The sequence below is a fragment of the Ursus maritimus genome, unplaced genomic scaffold (assembly GCF_017311325.1).
Source record: "Ursus maritimus isolate PB19 unplaced genomic scaffold, ASM1731132v1 scaffold_1, whole genome shotgun sequence".
NCBI classification, from domain to species: Eukaryota; Metazoa; Chordata; class Mammalia; order Carnivora; family Ursidae; genus Ursus; species Ursus maritimus.
In genome coordinates, this window is record NW_024423343.1 from 8564697 (window position 1) to 8585005 (window position 20309).

Here is a 20309-nt window from a genome sequence, read left to right on the forward strand (position 1 = left end):
CTCGGGGTCCTGGGATCGAGCCCCCTGCCGGGCTTTGGGCTCAGTGGGGAGTCTGCGTGAGGATTCTCTCTCCCTCTGTCTCTCCCCCTTGCTCTCTTTCTCTTTCAAATAAATAAATAAATCTCAAGGAAAAAAAAAGACAAGACAAACTATGTGAAAGGTATAGACTCTGAAGAATATTTTGTTGTTTGACCCACACAACTGAAACAACAAATTCTTTGTCTTTTGCAGGTATCCCTAAGGATTTAGAGAGAGACAAGGCAGTCAGGAGGCCATCCACTTTGAAAATTTCTTTTTCAATATTTAAAATTAGCAGAGTACGTTTCAAATATTTAATAAATATTTACTGATAGCTTTTGGTCTACTTCACCCAGGAGACAGCCATAGAAATAGTTCATTGACAAAGAGATTTTTAGTAAACTCTAGTCTGGCTAGGCACTTTGAGCTGTGTAAAAACAAAGAAAAGCCAAAAACCAGTTCAATCCCATTTTGATTCAGGTCTCGCTAAAGTAAGGGTTAGTTTAATGACGTGGGCAATACAATTTATACAGAATTATTTTCCGCCCAAAGTCCAGGTGTAAGATCTTACAAAATCCAACCCCTCATCCAAATGTGTTATGGCGAGTGTCCTCCTGCCAGCCTCAGGAACCGATGAGATTGGGGCGCCTCGGTGGCTCAGTGGATTCAGCGTCTGACTCTTCATTTCAGCTTAGGTCATGATCTCAGGGTTGTGAGATCAAGCCCCAAGTCCAGCCACATACTGGGCGTGGAGCCTGCCTAAGAGTCTCTTCCTCTCCCTGTGCCCCTCCCCCTACCAAAGAATTGAAGAGATTAAGCATGATGGTATCATCGTGAGAAATCATGTGAATTCTTTGAAAATCAAAACACCATGGAGGAACCATCATTGCACATCTCCTAATGAACAGTTTATGGTAGAACTCCCACCCAGGACAGTATCTGTTTGTGCTTTTTTTTTTTTTTTTTTTAAGATTTTATTTTTTAAGTAATCTCTACACCCAACATGGGACGAATTCACAACCTAAGATCAGGAGTCCCATGCTCCACCCACCAAGCCAGCCAGGCGCCATTTGTGCGATTGTTTTTTTTTTTTTTTAAAGATTTTTATTTATTTGACAGAGATAGAGACAGCCAGCGAGAGAGGGAACACAAGCAGGGGGAGTGGGAGAGGAAGAAGCAGGCTCCCAGCGGAGGAGCCTGATGTGGGGCTCGATCCCATAACGCCGGGATCACGCGCTGAGCCGAAGGCAGACGCTTAACCGCTGTGCCACCCAGGCGCCCCTGTTTGTGCGATTGTTAAACACCACACTCACCTCATCAGTGAAATTTATTGGAATTCAACGAAGGCTACACTCTTAGTAATCCTAACTACTTTCTGCATTGATTGTACAGACCTTAAAACATTGCAAAAACATTAAGCATATTTCTAGAACAGAATAGCTTATTACTGTTTGAAGCACAAGAAAAAACTGGCAATAAATACCTATATTACCAGGAGGAAGAATTTCTTCATTATATCTTATCTTTGTTACTGAACTACATTTATTAAATTTCCAAAAATTTTCCAAATACAGTCAACATCAAGCTAAATTACCTTTATAAACAAACGAAAACCAAGTGTTCATATGATCTGAAGAAATAAAAACTCTGGAGTTTACTACTTACAGTTCTTTTCAATTCACACATAGTTAGAACAAGACTTTTCATTGGCAGGGACCGGGCAAATAGTAGGAACTGAACACGTACCGCTTTCCCTCACTAAACGTGCACACTTAGAATAACTCACTTTGCAGGCTTTAGGTTCCTAGCGAGAGTCAATCACATGTCAACCACCTCTGACAGGAAGAATGTATGTCCGGGAGAGGACTGACGGTCAGAAAAAGCTGAGGACTCAAGGTGCTAGAATTCTTACAAAGGCGAAGAGAAAGGGAGGTGCTCCTGAGGGAATCCACATGCTGAAGAATTCCGTATGACTCAGCAACTCCACTCCTAGACACTGACTGGCTCAGGGGAAGGGAAAGGATGCGTCCACACAAAGACTTGTAGGCAAATGTTCGGAACACGATTATGCATAATAGCCCAAGAGCAGACATAATCCAGATGTCCATCAACTGATGAACAGATAAACCAAATGTGGTCTAGCCACGAAATGGCGTGTTCTTCAGTGTTACAACGCAACAAAGCATGGACACAGGCTACCACATGGACGAGCCTCAAACACACGACGCTCAGGGAAAGAAGCCAGTCACAACAGAACACGCACTGTATGATTCCGTTTGTCTAAAAATGCCCATTATGGGCATTTTAATCAGTGGTTCCGTGGGGCTGGGGGTAGGAATGGGGACTGGAAATGGCCATGAGGTTTCTTTGTGTGGTGATGGAAATGTTCTAAAATTAGCTTGTGGCGATGGCTGTACAACTCTGAACGGTACATGTAAGAGGGGTGAGTTCCGTGCTATGAGAGTACTTCAATAAAGCCGTTAATGAACAAAAAGCTCTAGGTGGATACAGGGTCCAAGTCACGACAGGGTCCGGATGGAGACGACAGGGTGGGCTGCTGGGACGTACGGACCAGGAAACGAGAGGCTCCAGCCCTGCCCTCCACGGGACTACCCAGCACACCGACTGGGACTGTTTGTTTACATGCACCTCCCACAACGGGCTGTGCGCAACTCGCAGGCTGCGCCCTATCAGATTTTGTTCACATGCCCATCTCTGCACGTGCACGTGGCCTGAAACACAATCCAGCCCCTGGCCAGCGCCGGCTACCGTTCACGAGGAGACCGCGACAGAGCCTTTCCCTCCACAGCAGCTTGAGCAGGAGGGTTCGAGGATTCAAGATGAGCTTTCCAGCTCTATCTTGGAAAGTCACCCAACCTCTCTGAAATGTTAACTGAAAATATCATCTGCCTCTTGGGCTGCCCCTGGGATTAAACAGTGGCTCACATAAGCCCTGTTTGATTTCACGGGAGCCACCATGACCTACTGCACGGTCAGCACCTGAGGCTGAACTTCTGCAAGGCCCCGAGAACGTTCTCGCGGGTGACGATGTCCTCATCCTCCTCCTTCAGCCTTTCCTCCAGCATCCGCAGCACCTTTGTGTTCTGGGCCAGGTAGAGGCGACCTAATAATATAATCAGAGATGCACGGGTAAGAGACTTTATCTTGTGTTAAGTTCATGCCCTGAAATCACTTTCTATGAACACTTTGCATGTAATACATGTAGAGTTTAGGTAATTTTAGGTTCTAAAAAAAACTTAAAACCTATTTCTTCTGCAAAATTGGTTTTATCCAATCAACTATCTAATGAAGAGAAAACCACTCTTCTTATAATCAAAACATAATTCATCATGGGGTGCCTGGGTGCCTCAGTTGGTTAAGCCTCCAACTCTTGATTTCAGCTCAGGTTGTGATCTCAGAGTTGTGAGATCAAGCCCCGTGTCGGGCTCCACACTCATTGCAGAACCTGCTTCTCTGTCTCTGTCTCTCTCTCAAATAAATAAATAAATAATCTTCAAACATAATTCATCACTATGTTTTTGTGGGAGAACTGCCAGATCTACAGGGAGAAAGAAGGTGAGGAATCTGTATGGACTCCTTAGTCTTTATAATTGAGGCAACCAAACAATAATGCTTTCTGGGCGCACTCCTTGCTCCTTCTAGAAGATGTACCTGTGGCCTGGAGAAGGAGTCGGGAACCATACCTGGGACCCCACAGTAAGCCCGGTTATCACTAGCCCATTGTGGACTTGTGTCCTGATGCAGATGATGTTAATGTCTGTATTCTCGTTCATAATAAAGGTCTGCTAAATGGTTGGAAGAACAAGCAAATGAATGAGTGAACCAACCAACTTTTGGGAGTATCATATATTCATAATTTGAAAACTCCCTTTATTCACATTTAAAAAGCTGAAACAAAGCAGAACCCATGAAAGATAAAAATACTTTGTAAAATCATTTTGGATTCAGCTTTGGTATGTATTATCTTTGGAATTTTCAAACCCCCTTGGTTTAAGAGGTTATCTGCTTCTTTTTTTTAAGATTTTATTTTTAAGGGGCACCTGGGTGGCGCAGTCGTTAAGCATCTGCCTTTGGCTCAGGGCGTGATCCCGGCGTTATGGGATCGAGCCCCACGTCAGGCTCCTCCGCTAGGAGCCTGCTTCTTCCTCTCCCACTCCCCCTGCTGTGTTCCCTCTCTCGCTGGCTGTCTCTATCTCTGTCACATAAATAAATAAAATCTTAAAAAAAAAAAAAGATTTTATTTTTAAGTAATCTCTATGCCCAATGTGGGGCTCGAACCTACAACCCCGAGAGGTCAAGAGTCACACGCTCCAACGACTGAGCCAGCCAGGCACCCCGAGAGGTTGTACCCTCTTGAAGGAAATGATGCAGTACTTATTGGGATCAGCTTTGATTATTTCACTAACCTTATTTTGCCTTAAGCAGAAAATTATAGAAAATGCATTTCCTATTATATACTTGAAAAAATCTAAATAGTACCATTACTAAACCAGAAAGCCTATAAAACAAAACCAGAAGGCTTATAAAATAGACTCCAAAACCATTAAAATTTGCTCTGACATAAACTAAGCGATACGACAACCACCAATTTGCATGAGACACCTTCGACGCACTAAACGCGAAGATACTAGGAAACGCACAGCGCCTTTAAGAGACTTAAAGAAGAATGTCCACTTTCAAAGGAACGAAATGCATTAAGTAAGACCTAGCTGCTCTCTTTGAAGAAACGCTGATGACTCACCTTCTGCCAGGGACGCGAAAGCATTGATGAGCCGGGCCATGTACTGCCGCACCACCTCGCTCTTGGAGTGCAGCAGCTGAAGCACGCGTCTCTGCGGGGACAGTCACCCAGAGAGGGAAATGATGGCGTTAAAGAACACAGAGCTGAACACACGCCTCCTCTACGGGTCTGCTGTTCGCTGCCTCTGCGCGGATTTATTACAGGTGAAATAGACTAAAGTCAACACTTCATCTGAAATCTCAACTTCCAACCGATCTTTTATGAGAGTTGACAAAAACAAGCTATTCACACTTCTAAGCTGAAAGACTGAGTTATACAGAGCGCTTAGCCAGGGACTGGCACGCGGGAGGCTATGCCGTTTGCAATGATTGCTGCTCATGTGTTTCCAGGTTAATGATGGATCCAATACATGCATCTAATTTTGCTCCCTGCAAACCACAGTAAAATCTCAGTGCATGGATTTCTTTTTTAAAAAGATATAAATTCTAAAGGACAGAGAGACAGCGCAAGAAATTTTAACAACACAATTTCAGAATCAGGAATGCAGGGTGGTGACAGACTTAGCAGACCCAAGAATGCCAAGTCTTGAAGGCAGCAACGGGCAATGAGGAATTACCCAATTAACAGCACTTAATCCTCAAAAGGAAAAAAAAATAAAGAAGAATGAATGAAAGCTGTTAAAGCAGCAGCTGGATCCCACTCTTGTTGCTCCGGGACTACTGTCTTCCCGCATACTTCCCACCATCGGTCTGGGGGTGTTCCTTTGTGAGAGTTACAAGAAGTGTGAGGACTTAGTTGCACAGGTAGGTAGTCAGGGCCAGGGTCCCCAGCAAGAAAGTATGGAGTCAGGACACCTAAAATAAAATAGCACCGACACCCTGTTTTGCAGCTTAGAAAGGACCACACTCGCATTCTGTTTTGCAGTCTTTGCAGAAATGACTTCTGCAAAATGTCCTAAAATAAGACAATTAACCACAAAGCATTTGTCAATATCATGGGCAAGGGGCAGTTAAGACCTAAGCCCCCAGATGTCAGCAAAAAAAGACCATCAGCACAGAGACATTAACCTAATAGGTAGACAGATACGTGCCCAGAGCCCTGATTGGCATGACTCAGCACACCGTGACTGCTTAAGATAGTTCGGCAAAAGAGATCCTAAAACCCCCTAAACTTAGACACTCTGGGGGCAATCCACTCGGGCCCCCCTCCCTCTCCAGGAGCTTTATACTCTTGCTCAATAAACTTTGATTTGCTGCCCACCACTCTTTGTCTGGTCTACCCTTCATTCTTCAAAACGACGTGACCAAGAACCGTGGGCACTACGGGAGACAAAAATCCTATAACAGAGGGGGCACGTGGCACAGGCGAGCAGGGCTTCTACACCCAAATGGGGAGAAGGGACAGTGCCTTAATGCAGAATGAATGCTGAAGAGAGAGCAACCCATCCTCTTCTACCTGGCTCCCAGAATGCTGCACTCAGATCCTCACCCTCTAGGTAGGAGATCAGAAGACTCTTTTGGAGGAAAATGACCAGCCCAAGAGAAAAGAGTCAGAGGTCCTAAAATCAGAGGTTCCTACTAGAGAGCCCGCCTGGATCACCCTCAGTGGGGTTCTGCGTCTCCAGGCCCTACTGTCACACAGAATTTCCAAACGGCTTTCGTTCCCTGCACCCCACCCCAGGAAAACATTATGAGATAACCAATGTCTACCAGAAGCCCAAGGCCAAGTTTCCAATATGGGAGATAGGGTCAAAACAAATGCGCGGGGGAGGTAACCTGAAGGAAACGGGACTGTGCAGGGAGAAGAAAACCAGAGATAAGCAAACGTGTCACTCAGAGTAAGCTCTGAGACACAAGAGGCTGTACTCTATCCATGAAAAAGATTGCCATAAAAAGGGGGAGTGAAAAACTCGACAGAAGGGTTGGAAAATAAAGATGAGGAGATCTCCCAGAAAGTAGAGCAAGAAGACAAATTTGGAAAATATGAAAGAAAAGACAGATTTAGAGAACCAGTTCAAGAGGTCCAACATTCAGAGAGAGAGAACTGAGAAAACAGAGAGGAAATCATCAACAAAATAAACTCAAGAAAAGTTCCCAGAACTACACTTGTCAGAGNGAAAGAGCTCACAAACCACTCAAAACAATGAATCAGAATACACCTCATGAAAGACATCAGTGGGACATTTATTAACAATGGTGATAGAAGACTCAACAGGCTGCTAGGGAGAAATAACCAGGCCACATACGAAGGATCGGGAATCAGAATGGCTTTGGACTTCTCAACAGCAACACTGGAACCTAAAGGACAATGGAGCAAGATCTTCCAAATAATGAAGAAAAATTATTTAGAACCCAGAATTCCATACAAAGAATAAAGACATTTTCTGACATATATCATCTCAAAAAAATCTACTTCTCACCCATCCTTTCTCCAAAAGTTATTAACTATAAGACGTGCTCCACCAACCTAGAGAATAAGAAAGAATAGTGATTCTCGAAAGTGTGGTCCTGGACCAGCAGCAGCAGCATCACCTGAAAACTTGCTGGGGACGTAAATTCTCAGGCCCCATCCCAGACTTGCTCACTGGAAACCGCAGCGGCCCAGTAATGTGTGTTTTAATGAACTTTCCAGGTGATAAGACTGCACGCTAAACTCTGAGAACCGCTCAGCTATTAGAACTCGCTAAACAACCGGTCCAATTTCTTTGGTGTCATGGTGACACGGCATCCATTCTGCTCGAGTTTTCCTGCTCTGCAGATTCTTGGACATCTTAAGATGGCTCCAGCTCATTCCTTGCTTAAACTAAACCATGGCAATTAAAAATAATGACTCGGGGAAGAAATGCCATTTCTTCGATGGCTACAGAGATCATGGCATTGTGACAAATATCACAAAACCTAAGACGTCTTTCATTATAGAATACATTTTTTTTAATAAATACAACCAAAAAAGAAAAGAAGCCAATTAAACTACAACAGGACATCAACTACTAGATATGCTCCAATTTCCCAGAATCCTAAAATGGGGGAAAAAATGCACGGATTCAATGAAATAAGATAGTTTTAGAAAGACTCAAAATTGAATTTATTCTTTGAATCTGAGTTTGTAAAGTCACAATAACATATTTTTCTGTTGCTTCATGCCTGATAAGTTGGTTTCAATTCCATAACAAAAATAAGCAGAAATAAAAGTAAAAGGAAATAAGTCAAAAATTTGAGAGACTATTTTTCAAACTTAACTCTTTCATGGGAGCAGTAAGACTACATTCAAAGAATAAACTGGCAACTCAAAGTTCTCGAACGCCTGTGCACAGGATAGTCTAACGTGTGATTAGCCTCTGCAGGGTGCTTTTTCATCGGCGATCTAAGGGGTGCTGATATGCCACCCAGTGCACACCCTGCGAAGCTTCAGAATAGGGAGGTAAGGTACTTAGATCATTTTGGATAACACTGAATGGAGACACTGAAATGCAGTGTCTTTATATAGTGTTGATAACAGGTAACGGGGTGAGGAGTGGGGAGGGAACCGCCACGCATTGGCTACTCCTGCTGGGCACTGGGTTAGATACTTCCCACATGTGACCAAATGCAATCACCCCTACGACTTCACGAGGCAGGTGATGGCTCCTTCTCCGAGATGGGAGGCGCCCTGAGACCCAGTAACTTACATAAGGTTATCTGGCTCCTGGGCGGTAGGGCAGAGGTTTGAAACCAGTTAATCTCACTCCGGATCCCATACTTTTCCCACTGCATCATCAGACCTGTCTGGTCCGAAACTATATACAAATATAGTGTTAACATATTTTAAGTCAGGCCCAGATGAAAAACAAATGAATTGGCTTACCTGCCCTGCCCGCCGTAAGTCACGCTGCGCTTGCAGGACTCATGGTTAAGCATTTTGGGAAAAGGAAAAATGACAGGAAAGAGCCCCAGAGTTGAATTAAGCAGTTCTAACCTGCGTAGGATTCTATTAGAGGTGAAAAGTAGGCCAATGTCTGGGGTGAACAGCAGATCTCACCAGCTAACAGGAGGCTGACATATCCTATAAAGTCAAGTCTCCACCCACTGCTAAGATCATCCCCCTCGAAATGAAGGCCCTGGCTGGGCTCTGGCCCATCTCTCACGGACCTGGCTGTGGCTGTGACAATCCAGGAGGTCATTGCCGATGTAGGCTTCCAGAACGGTCTCCCTCTGCTCTCCAGGATGGGATGTGGTCAAGCGCTAGAATAAAGAAAAAGAAAAGTAGCAGACCCTAGTCTTAATATGGAGAAAAATATTCATATAGCGGGTGCCTTTTAAATGGCAGAAGCAGTAACTACACGTTTAACCAAAGGAAATAATAACCTGGTGGGGGAGTGGCTACCCAGGCAACCAGTCAACTAACAAGAAGTTAGGATGTTCTACTTCCTAAAGGGTGATGAAGGAGTCAACTTACACACATGAACTCTCCAGAGAAGGGAAGTGATAAAATGCCCAGACAGTAAGTGTACCGATAAGGGGCAACCCACAAACACCTAGAGGTTTTCTCACAGGAAGGGGCTCTAGAGTTGGCCCCTGAAGGACGAGCAGACTATTAGCCAGCACAGGGGAAGGTGAGCATGATGGCGAGTGGGCGCGGGCAGGGGAGGAAGTGTGGTACCGGTCGGGGAGGGGTGAAAATGCAGGGCGCATGCAGGGGAGAGCTCAGTGCCGGGTGGGCACGGCAGGTTGTGGAGGGATTAGAGCCAATGCATCACCAACAAATGAGACTTTATACTATAGGGACCGATGCAGCGATTGCGTGCGTGTGTGTGTAAGGGGTAGGTGGGTAGAATTTTGTAGATTTTGAAAGTCATAAGTCTCTTGCATTTAACACAATGAATTCACTCACTGTCCAGAGGGCTAGAAAAAAAAATGTTGTATGGGGAGTGTGTGAAATGTGTGTGTTTGTGTATATATGAGTGTGTACAGGCATGAATTATATGAGAAAGTCACATAACTAAAGTAAGCAAATGTCCTTGCTTTTCCGGGAAAATCCTACTAAAGACCCCTGAGACTGTGGGCCCTGCCTCTGGCCGAGGAGGAGCTGGACATGTAAAGAACCACATAGCGAGAAGACAAGAGCAGCAGACCCCCTCAAGACTGAAGGGTGGAGGCCTCCAGAGGCGCGTGTCGAGGACAGACTGGATCCACGCGGCCAAAGAGGAAGGCCCTGAGGGGGGAGAGGGCTATATTAAAGGAGAGTGTGCCAAGAGTCTCACACGTGGGGGCTGGAATGGAGTGGAAGGGTGAGAAGCTAGAGGGGAACACAAAGATAAGATCTTAAGACACCTGTTTATTTTTCCTGGTTATTCTGTGACAATGTCATTCACTCGGCAAAGGAATAGCCTGTCTCAGCAAGAGGCTCGGTAGCACGGACTGAGAGGAGGTGCTGGGTGGACAAACTGGGAGCCAGAGAATGAGTCTGGTAACTTGAGCAGACAGACGCAATGTGCGTGTCGGGAAGGGCCCCCGGAGATGACTTGTGCTGCCCACCCACCCTATCAACTGAGGCAGACTTCACCAGCTGACCACAGGACTCCTTCTGTGATCCTGGATGCATCTCAGAGTTCCCTCAAGACCATATTCAGGAAGCACAACCAACCATCAGAAGTGCAAGGGAGGAGACCTTTTTCTACAGAGATGGGGAAATTACTCAAAGCCATTTTGATGCCAACACACCCTGAAATTCAGGGATCTGTGAGGGGCCTGACACTATTACAGCCTAAGTTAGAATGGATCATTCAGTTAGAGCCAACCAGTGTTGGCCTAGACCTGCAGTTTTCCAAGTGTTGTCTGGGGAATCCTAGAGGTCTCCAAAGACCTTCCAAGGAGTCTACAAGGTCATGATTATTGTCATAATAATACTAAGATGTGATTTATCTTTTTTCTTAAGATTTTATTTTATTTCTTTTTAAGAGTTTATTTGAGAGAGAGAGAGAGAGAAAGTGCCACAAGCAGGCGGAGGGGCAGAGGGGAAGGGAGAAACAGACTCACTGCTGAGCAGGGAGCCTGATGCGGGGCTCGATCCCAGGACCTCGGAATCATGACCTAAGCTGAAGGCAAATGCTTAACTAACTGAGGTGCCCAGGCACCCCTAAAGATTTGATCTTTTTAAGTAATCTCTACACCCAGGGTGGGGCTTGAACTCACGAACTCGAGATCAAGAGTCGCATGCTCTACTGACTGAGCCAGCCAGGAGCCCCTGATTTATCTTTTTCGTGGTCAATCTCTCAGAGGCTATATGAAGTGTGACACTGTGATGACTCAATTGGGGAAGCAGATGTGAGAATCCAGCTGTCCCTCCATCGGGCCAGACATTAAAGAACTTTGCCAAAATGTAAAACAATGCCACTTTCCTTACTCATTTTGTTTGTTTGTTTGGAAAATAGTTATTTTTTCTATTTAAAAGATATGTTATTTATGTTATGTTCTGGGTTCATTATTATAGTTCATCTTAAATGAATTAATATTTAAAATGTTCTGTTTTAATTTTTTTTTTTAAAGATTTTATTTATTTATTCGACAGAGATAGAGACAGCCAGCGAGAGAGGGAACACAAGCAGGGGGAGTGGGAGAGGAAGAAGCAGGCTCATAGCAGAAGAGCCTGATGTGGGGCTCGATCCCAGATCGCCGGGATCACACCCTGAGCTGAAGGCAGACGCTTAACCGCTGTGCCACCCAGGCGCCCCTCAGTTTTAATTTCTAATACTGTAAATATTGGTAGATAAAATTCACATAAACTAAAGCCTTTGGGGTCCTCAGTAATTTGAGTGTCAACGGGTCTGAGACTAAAAATCTTGAGAACCACTGGCTTCACTGGGACCAATCTGAAGAGTGGGAAGAAAAGCAACAATTCAGAGGAGGCCTGGCTTCCCTTACAGACTNNNAGTGTCCTCCCCTGCAGTCCTCAGGAGTGGGAACGCCTGGAGGCAGAGGTCTTTGTGAAGCTGTCACGACAGAATGACTCTGGGCTCTCACGCACCGACCCGCTGGCTGGGAGGGTGGCTCACGACTGAGGACGGGGACAGGCTTGAAACTGCGCACAGCAAAAGGCCGAGGGAGGGCAAAGGCAACTGCGAGGTCAACACCCGGATTTTGCCAGGAGGCCAAGGCCGTCTTCAGAGGCTGTTTTTACCTTTAGCTCTTGGCGTTGGCAGGCAGCACGAAGAAGGATTTGTAGTAGCTGGGTTGCAAGATACGAGCAAGGTAGCCAGCCAAGAAAACCAGCATGGTCTTTTTTTTTTCCCCTTGACTTCAAGGGAAAGGTACATACCCAGCGCAGAGCCTGCAACAAGAAGGCTTTCAAGCGGTCGCTCCCCAAAATCAAATCCTTCTTCAGCTTCTCATAATCCAAGGAGGGCAGCAGTGGGACATCCTTTAGTTTCCTACTCAGCAACACAAGTTCAAAGAGAGAGAAAAGGGCAAAAGGGCACATTCATGAGACCTTCTAAGTATCGGGACACCACGGGCGGCCCAGCTGTTTTCTCTGCTCCTGGAACGAAGTCCAGGCTCCCCGCCCTCAGCTTCATTAAGCGCCGCTCTGCCTTTCCTGTGGCTGTACTGGGCCTTTGCTGAACATCTTTCCCCAAACGAGGAGTAGGGCCCTGCCTGACCAGACTGAGAAATCGCTGCATTCGCACTGGGCCAGGGCTCCGTCCAGCAGGGATGGAGTCACCCCAGAGGCGCCAGAACTTGCTGACGGCTCAAGTCCTATTTAGAATCTGGAGCAAAGCCCAAATCGGCAGCGGCAGCAGCAGCCCGCCAGAGTTCTCCCCAAAAACCTGCAGCCACTGCCCACTCAAGCCCGAGGGACCGAACCGGGGGGATGTGAAGGACAGAGCAGGTTAGGAAAGAACGGTGCAGAGCAGGTGCAAGTAGACCCCATGGTGCTAAAGGGTGTGTCAGGAGGTAGCGCGGGTTCGAATCTGGGAAAGGAGCAAGCAGGCCGGTGTGCACGCCCTCCTCGAGAGGACTCCGGGGGAGCCCTCGGGGGAAGCCAGGTTTCCCCTGCGTCTCCGCAGTTTGTTCTGTTCCACAGGAGGAGACTGCAGTGCGCACCCGCACCCGGAGAACCAGTGAAAAGGGAGTGAGGCCTGTGGTCTAGTTAACAACACCACCTCTGTTAACGTCCTTGCTTTGATGTTGTACTCAGCACCGAAGATGTCACGGGGCGGGGGGACACTGCGCAGGGAATATTAATATTAAGATCAATACTCCCGGCACAATACTAAATGGGGGCTCAGGAGGACTTGGTGAAAAGATGCATGATGAAAGGTTCTTGGGGTGCCCAGCTGGCTCATTCGGTAGAGCGTGCCAACTCTTTATCTCGGGGTCGTGAGTTCGAGCCCCATGTTGGGGGTAGAGATTACTTAAAAAAATAAAATCTTAAAAAAATAGGATTAACGGTTCTGCTGCTTTTCATTGACATGTAACTGAGATGCATTCGTTGCAACATTCGACATCGTGATCCGCCACTTGTACGGGGTGCGAAGTGGTCATGCACTGAGTCTTTTACCCTCTGTCACCATACGTGTTTCCTTTCCTGGGATGAGAATTTTTAAGATTTACTTTCTCAGCAACTTTGAAGTTTGCACTACGATATTATTCACTACAGCTCCCATGCCGTCCACTGCTCCCAGGAGTTTCTGTTTTACAAGTGGAAGTTTGTACCTCTTGGTCTTCACCCATTTCACTCGTTTCATTAGCTTTAAAGGGTGGAATAGAGGTAAGGGTGGGTGGAAGGGTGGAAAGGAGGTAAGACTCCGGGGGGGCAGCATTTAGGGTACTGTAAATTTTCTTCATATGTGCCTAGAGCATTCAACTTTTCTATAATGAGCATGTATTACGTTATAAAAAAAATATCACATGCTGATTTTCTTAACGTTAGTTTTTAAAAGACAAAGTGAGATCCTCTCATAGGGCCCTGGAGAAAAGGCCAGAGAACGGGGCAACAAGTGAGATCTCAGTACACACTCCTGGGAGGAGGTTCGATTCCGTACCTCACACCGCAGAGCCACGCACAAGCGCACACTGATTATTCTGACACTTATTTTCCTGAGGCAGATACTACTGTGCTTAAAAATGAACACAGATACTTTAGAAATTCCAATTACAAACAACTGGCCAGTATTCTTCAGAAGCGTCAAGGCCACAAAAGACAGAAACTGAAGAATGACTTCAAATGAAAGGAAACACAGACACGACAACCACATCAACATGTGATCCTGGACTGAATGCTGGACCAGACAAAGGACGTATGGAACAGCTGGTAAAATGTGAGAAAGGCCTGTAGATTAGATGATACGGCATCAGCATTAATTACTGACTTTGACAACTGTACTGGGCTTACGCAAAATACCAACATGGGGAATCTGGGTGAAGGGCGTAGGGGAATTCTTTGTACAATATTTGCAGCTCTGAAATCATTTCAACATGAAAAAAAAGATTTTTTAATTTAAAATTTTAACAAGGTCTTATTCTAGACAAAAAAGTTCCATTTGTAAAGCCAAGTCTAAAACTGTTCTACAGCTGGGGTGCTTCACCTAGAGGGAAGAGAAGTCAAACGCGGGCCATAGTTACTTGCCCATAATGGCAATATTAGCCACTGAATTTATCACCAGCTAAGTTGCTCAGCAGCCCCACATTTCTGTGGTCCAGGCACTCTCCCATTGTCTTCTTGGACATACCTTCTCCTTTGTCCTCTTTAGCCCCTCCACCGACTACCCCCTTTACTCTCTGCAGGTGACCTTGCCTCTTAACACCACTGGGAGTAACACTACCAAACAAAGAGTTTAAGTGCCCAGCATCGTACTAAGTGCTTTATACACATGAACTCATTTTTATCCTCACAAGAAACCTATAAGAAAGTTATCATTATTGTCTTCTTATAAGTGAAGAAACTGAGACACAGAGAAGTTACGTAAGTGGTCCAAGGTCACGGAGGGGCGGCAGAGGTGGGATTTTAACCCTGGCGGTCAGCCTCATAAGCACCGCATTATACAGCTGCCGTCTGAAGAGAACGAAGTGCAGGGTCAGTGTCAGACTCAGGACTGAGGGAGGAGGCAAGCTGTGTCCCTCTCAGGTGTCCGAGTAATCTGACAGCATCCCCTGAACCCCCACAACAAGGAGGGGGTGCTCAGAGGGTCACCAGAACCCACCCTGGTCCTCATGCCTCCACCAAAGGTTCTCAGCTTCCTTGTTACTGCAACATACACGCCGGATGAAGTTCCCGAACATCAGACACCCACACAGGTGACAACCTAATCGATTTGGATAGGAATGCTCAGGCATCCACAAAGCTATCCTGTGGCCCTGGTCACATGTGAGCCAACAAAGAACGTAAAATTTAGACGTTGCAACACTCTGTTGACTGCCCTATGATAGAAGATTAATCTCTATAGAATATCATAGGAACAATTCAACAATTTTTTTCCATTTGATGCTCTCTCTTCAAAATAAATAGAATTATATTAAAAGATATTTTTAGTTTAACAGTATTACTTACAATTACTGGTATTTCCTTTATGGCCACATGAGCTCCAGCTAATCAAAGACACCCCTCTAAGCTAGGCTGTTAAGATGAATGTTTATTAAAGTTACTTTGAACTCCAGTTTTACCTAGAGCTGTTCTCCATCATAACAACTCCTAAGGTCAATTACTTACCCGGGTGCCAAGGAGGCTCTTAACATGGTTGAAGCCTGGGGGTGGGGGTTGGAAACAGAAGGAGAAAGACCGTGTTAAACAGTGAGAGCAATGCATTAATCCTAAATCACTGTACTCACACAAAATCAACAGATTTCAAAGTTTTTGATCCATCAGGATTCTCCTATCATAATCATATGCGATTTAAAAATTAGCCCAAACAGGGTGCCTGCGTGGTTCAGTCAGTTAAGTGTGGGACTCCTCTGTTTTCAGCTCAGGTCATGATCTCTGGGTCATGAGATGAGCCCTGCGTTGGGTTCTGCGGGGAGTCTGCTTGTCCCTCCCCTCTGATCCACCCCCGCCCCCCAGGCTCGCAGGCACGCTCGCTAGCACACACTCTCTCTAAAACAAACAAATAAATAAAATAAAATAAAAATAAAAATAAAGAAGATAAAAAAAATTAGCCCGAACTGAAGTTAAGCAACACATTGCTCAAGCAGTTCCCAAGCTTCCTACCACCCTTGGTTTGTTCTGACTTTGCTCCAAGGAGTACTCTGTAAAAAAACAAGTGGGTTCTCTGCAGCCGAACTCCCAGAGGTGCTTAAAGCTGCCTAGTCAGATGTCACAGAGAACAAGGCAACGGAAATCACTATTATCCTGATTTATTAAGATTTTCTCTTTGAGTATAAAAATAACATGCACTTTGTACCAAGTCAAACCCTACAGGGGTGTTCATAGGTGTTTATAGAAAAATCCCCCTCCCACCCTACTCCCTTTTAATCCTACTTATTGGACAAATCACCACCCACTTTACGGATAGTCCGTGTCCCACTTATTGTTTGCTTTGTTTTGTTTTTGCCACTACAAACAATACTGACTTAAACATGTACTAAAACAGACTTGAGAAACAAAAAACCAAATGCTGTGTGTGGTGCTTGGTTGGACCAACTCAAACCAACTGTAAACGATATTCTGAGACAAGAAAGGAAATCTAAGTATGGGCTGCACGGTGCTGGATGATACTGAGGAATTCGTGCCAACTGTGTTTGGCATTGCAGTTATATTTGGTTTTTGTTTTGTCCTTATCTCTTAGATAAATAGATTGAGTTATTTACAGGTAAAGTGATAGAATGTTTGGGATAGGTTTTAAGGAACTCCAGGAAAAAAAAGTAAGTAGAGAAGAGAAGAGATCTCGGCCCCCTGGGGAGCCCCTCCTGAAGCAGCAGGCAGTGGTTCTCGGTCCCCTCTGTGTCACCACAGCTCTCGAATGGTCATTATTCACACTTATCGCATTGAACCGTGATTATTTTGCAATGATTTCTGTGCCTTTCTCCTTCAGCAGACATTGAGTTCCGTAACGGGTGGAAATATATTACCCTCAATATGTGTATCCAGCACCTGGTACAGTGCCTGGGCATACAAAGGCACGTGATCAACATTTGTTGAATGAATGAATGAACGAATGAATGAAGACCGACTCCCCAAGATGGGCTCTCTGGAATCCTTGACTGATTTAATAATAAACTGGCCCTAGGTGATGACTCCATTCTCTGTTGCTTCCATCTGCAGTATTTATAGGGCACACAGATTCCCACCGTGGAGACAGCAAACCTCACTTTTAAATGGCTCATGACCATGTATATTTTTATATTTTAACCCTTGACTTTTTTTTTTAAATTAAAGGAAATGCCTATTCCTGTTATTGGCTTAAGTAGCAAGGAATTGAGAAAATAAATTTGAAATGTATCTAAATTACTCATTTAACACATTCAAAAGACCAAGAAGACAAGATATTAAGTCAAATGAGTCAAATAAGGGCACAGACATATTAAAATATTAGCCTAATATAAATACAAAATAAAAATATTTTTAGGGGCGCCTGGATAGACTCAGTCAGTTAAGCATCTGCCTTCAGCTCAGGTCATGATCCCGGGGTCCTGGGATCAAGCCCCACATCGGGCTCCTTGCTCAGCGGGGAGCCTGCTTCTCCCTCTCCCACTCCCCCTGCTTGTGCTCGCTCGCTCTCTCTGTGTCAAATAAATAAAATCTTTAAAAAATATATTTTTAAAATTAGTGTTATTGGCTAATTCATACATCCACAAATAAAATTCATCACATAGTTAAGAAAATGTTTCCTGGGGCTCCTGGGTGGCTCAGTCGTTAAGCGTCTGCCTTTGGCTCAGGGCATGATCCCGGTGTTCTGGGATCAAGCCCCACATCAAGTTCCCTGCTCTGCTGGGAAGCCTGCTTCTTCCTCTCCCACTCCCCCTGCTTGTGTTCCCTCTCTCGCTGGCTGTCTCTCTCTCTGTCAAATAAATAAATAAAATCTTAAAAAAAAAAAAAAGAAAATGTTTCCTAACACTTATTTATTTTTAAAAGATCTTATTTATTTTTTTAATATTATATCTTTTTTAAAAAAAGATTTATTTAGGGACGCCTGGGTGGCTCAGTCGGTTAAGTGTCTACCTTCAGCTCAGGTCATGATCCCAGGGTCCTGGGATTGAGCTCCACACTGGGCTCGTTGCGCAGAATCTCTCCCTGAGCAGAGAGTGAAATGGAAGCATTATGCTTCCAGCGCTGCTCAGCTGCAGGCAAGGAACCTGAGCCTGGTGTTCAGCCGTTACTGCTCCCGGAGGCCAGAGGTCATGGGGTGGGGACAAGGATGGACGGGGGCCACATGAGCAGGTCAACATTGAGAAGGGGAGCTTTGCCCATGCTCTGTGACGTCAGAGTGTTCTGAGAGATCGGTCTAAGCTGTAACATGACGGAGTGTCTGCAGATCTACCAGGTGGGACTCTTGAAGAGTCTTTAGGGTGCGGCTGAGTGCTGTGACTCTCAGAATACGGCACGTTCCGAACTTCATGCATCAGTGGCTGGCTTTGGGAAACCCTCTAGGGTTAGTGTCTGTAGGCACTTGCTTTGGAAGAAGCTGCTCTATAGGATGGTAGGAGGTGTGTGCGGCCCGGGAGGGCCAGAGAGAAGGAGCCACGACTTGAGGCCAGCAGCGGCTGCTGAGCCCTGAGGTCGTGGAAAGCACTGTTTGGGGCTGGGAACCTAAGTCCAGGCCCACTTGTCACCAGCCTCCCCGCTCCGGCCTCGGGACTCACGCTGAACGTCTGTGGCCGCCTGTGCTGCGTAGGGGAGCAGGTGAACAGGGGAGGCAGGCTCCCTTGGTGGGTGATCTCAAGGGCAGACATAACCTAGAAGAGGTTAAATAACCACAGTGGGAGGAAACACGCCTTAGCCGTGGGTCAGAAGAGGCCACAAAAGCCGGGGACCCGAACAGCAGCCCCACTGCACGGAGAAGGGACGTTGCTACCGCCAACTCTGCAACAGGAAGGGGCACTTGCACAACATGGGCTGCAGGGCTACGTGTAGGAGGGGAGGGCTGAAATGGAACACTGTACACGTGGCGTTTAGAAATGAAGCTCAGTCAGTGAGGTGGGAGTGCCGAGTTCCTGAATGTGCTTCCTGGGCAGGTGGCTCTCTGGCTTATTGGTCACCGAGGGCACCACCCTGGGCCCTGCCTCCACCCTGTAGGTTGCGGGCATCTGAGAGCCTGGGGCTAGGCAAGGTACGTGGCAACACGCTCACTTGGGGAAGTGATAGGCCCCTTGGGCTTTCTGTGACCAGAACTGAGTGTGGAGAGACAGGTGGGCATTAGATCACAGAAGGCTGTGGACTCCACGCTGAGCACTTTGGACCTGGAGCAATGACAGGTATTAAACAAGACAGTAACATGATCGATGCCTGCATGTACCTACATCCCTCCCAAAACTTCAGGGCCTAAATAAATAAGACACAACTGCAAAGGTCACCCCCGCTCCCGCGTGCATGAGTAATCACACAGGTGAGAGCTTTGAGACTGAGACCGGTTAGGAAATGTTGCTTTAGCCAGGACAGAAAGAGGAAGAGCCTGAACAAACACAAAGCAACAAAGACGTGGGGCAGGAGGGAGGAAGCCGCTCAGATCCCTAGGACTGCCTGAACATAGGGCCCAAAAGAGGGAAGAGGCTTGGATGATTCTCAGGTGTTCTGTGGAGTGTCATTGCCAAGACAGAATGTACAGGAGGGGAGACCACCTGTTTGGAGGAAAAGATGAGCTTGTTTTTGGATGCAGAAATAGTGTGCCTATCAGACAGTCACAGGGAGAAGGCTTGTGAGTCTGGGTCTGGAAGACAGAAGAGAAATCTGAGCTAGTGGTACAGTCACTCTCTTGCCCCATCACAGTCCCACCCACTGGCCGAGATCAAAGGTGGTCAATCCTCACACACCAGGGTCAGTTCAGGTACGTGATGGGCACTGGGGTAGGAGGTGTGGCAGGGAGGGGCAAGCTAGGTGTGCAACTCATCCTCAGTGCACGGCGTACGAGACCCAAAGAGGCTGCCTTGAGACGCAGTGGCGAGGCAGACACACTGCAGGCATCTTGCCGAGACTGAAGAAAGCAACGTAACAGACAACGTAAGGTCTGAAGGTGTTGAACTTCAAGCCAGAGCCACCGTCCACACAACAGCAAGCTTTAGGAAGACTCCCCCTCGGCAGAGCAGCGCCAAGCAGTGTTTCCTGAGCAACTGCACGAGGCCGTCCCAAGAAAGGGTCACCACCACTGCTACCGCCACCAGCCCCAGCCCCCTGCAGGTTTTTATTGCTAAGAAGAATGGCTGATTTTGAAGTGAATGCCTTCTAAGATTCACATGTCCTGAGCCTTGAATATAATATAAATACCATATAAAAAAATATATGCATATAATGCAATCACACCTGGCAGTATTTTAACTTATATTCCCAATGGGGTCTACTTGGGAGTTGCTGAAAATGAGTTAATTCCCCAATGGGCCATTTTTCCAAATAAGGATGCATTTAAATG

The 20309-nt window shown here is 46.1% G+C and overlaps 1 protein-coding gene across 4 annotated transcripts in view; it reads right to left on the reverse strand.

Annotated features, from left to right (window-relative positions):
• Window positions 1-20309, reverse strand: part of ARMC9 (armadillo repeat containing 9) — a 143582-nt gene that overhangs the window by 82708 nt on the left and 40565 nt on the right. For all 4 annotated transcript variants that reach the window (XR_005837128.1, XM_040639136.1, XM_040639142.1 and 1 more), the window contains exons 10-14: window positions 15464-15498; window positions 12074-12185; window positions 8908-9000; window positions 4781-4871; window positions 3019-3142 (exon numbers count right to left, since the gene is read on the reverse strand). Coding sequence is in view for 3 of the 4 variants with exons in the window: in XM_040639136.1 (XP_040495070.1) it covers window positions 3019-3142; window positions 4781-4871; window positions 8908-9000; window positions 12074-12185; window positions 15464-15498 (455 nt within the window). In the remaining variant the exon portion in view is untranslated. The remainder of the gene's footprint in view (window positions 1-3018; window positions 3143-4780; window positions 4872-8907; window positions 9001-12073; window positions 12186-15463; window positions 15499-20309) is intronic.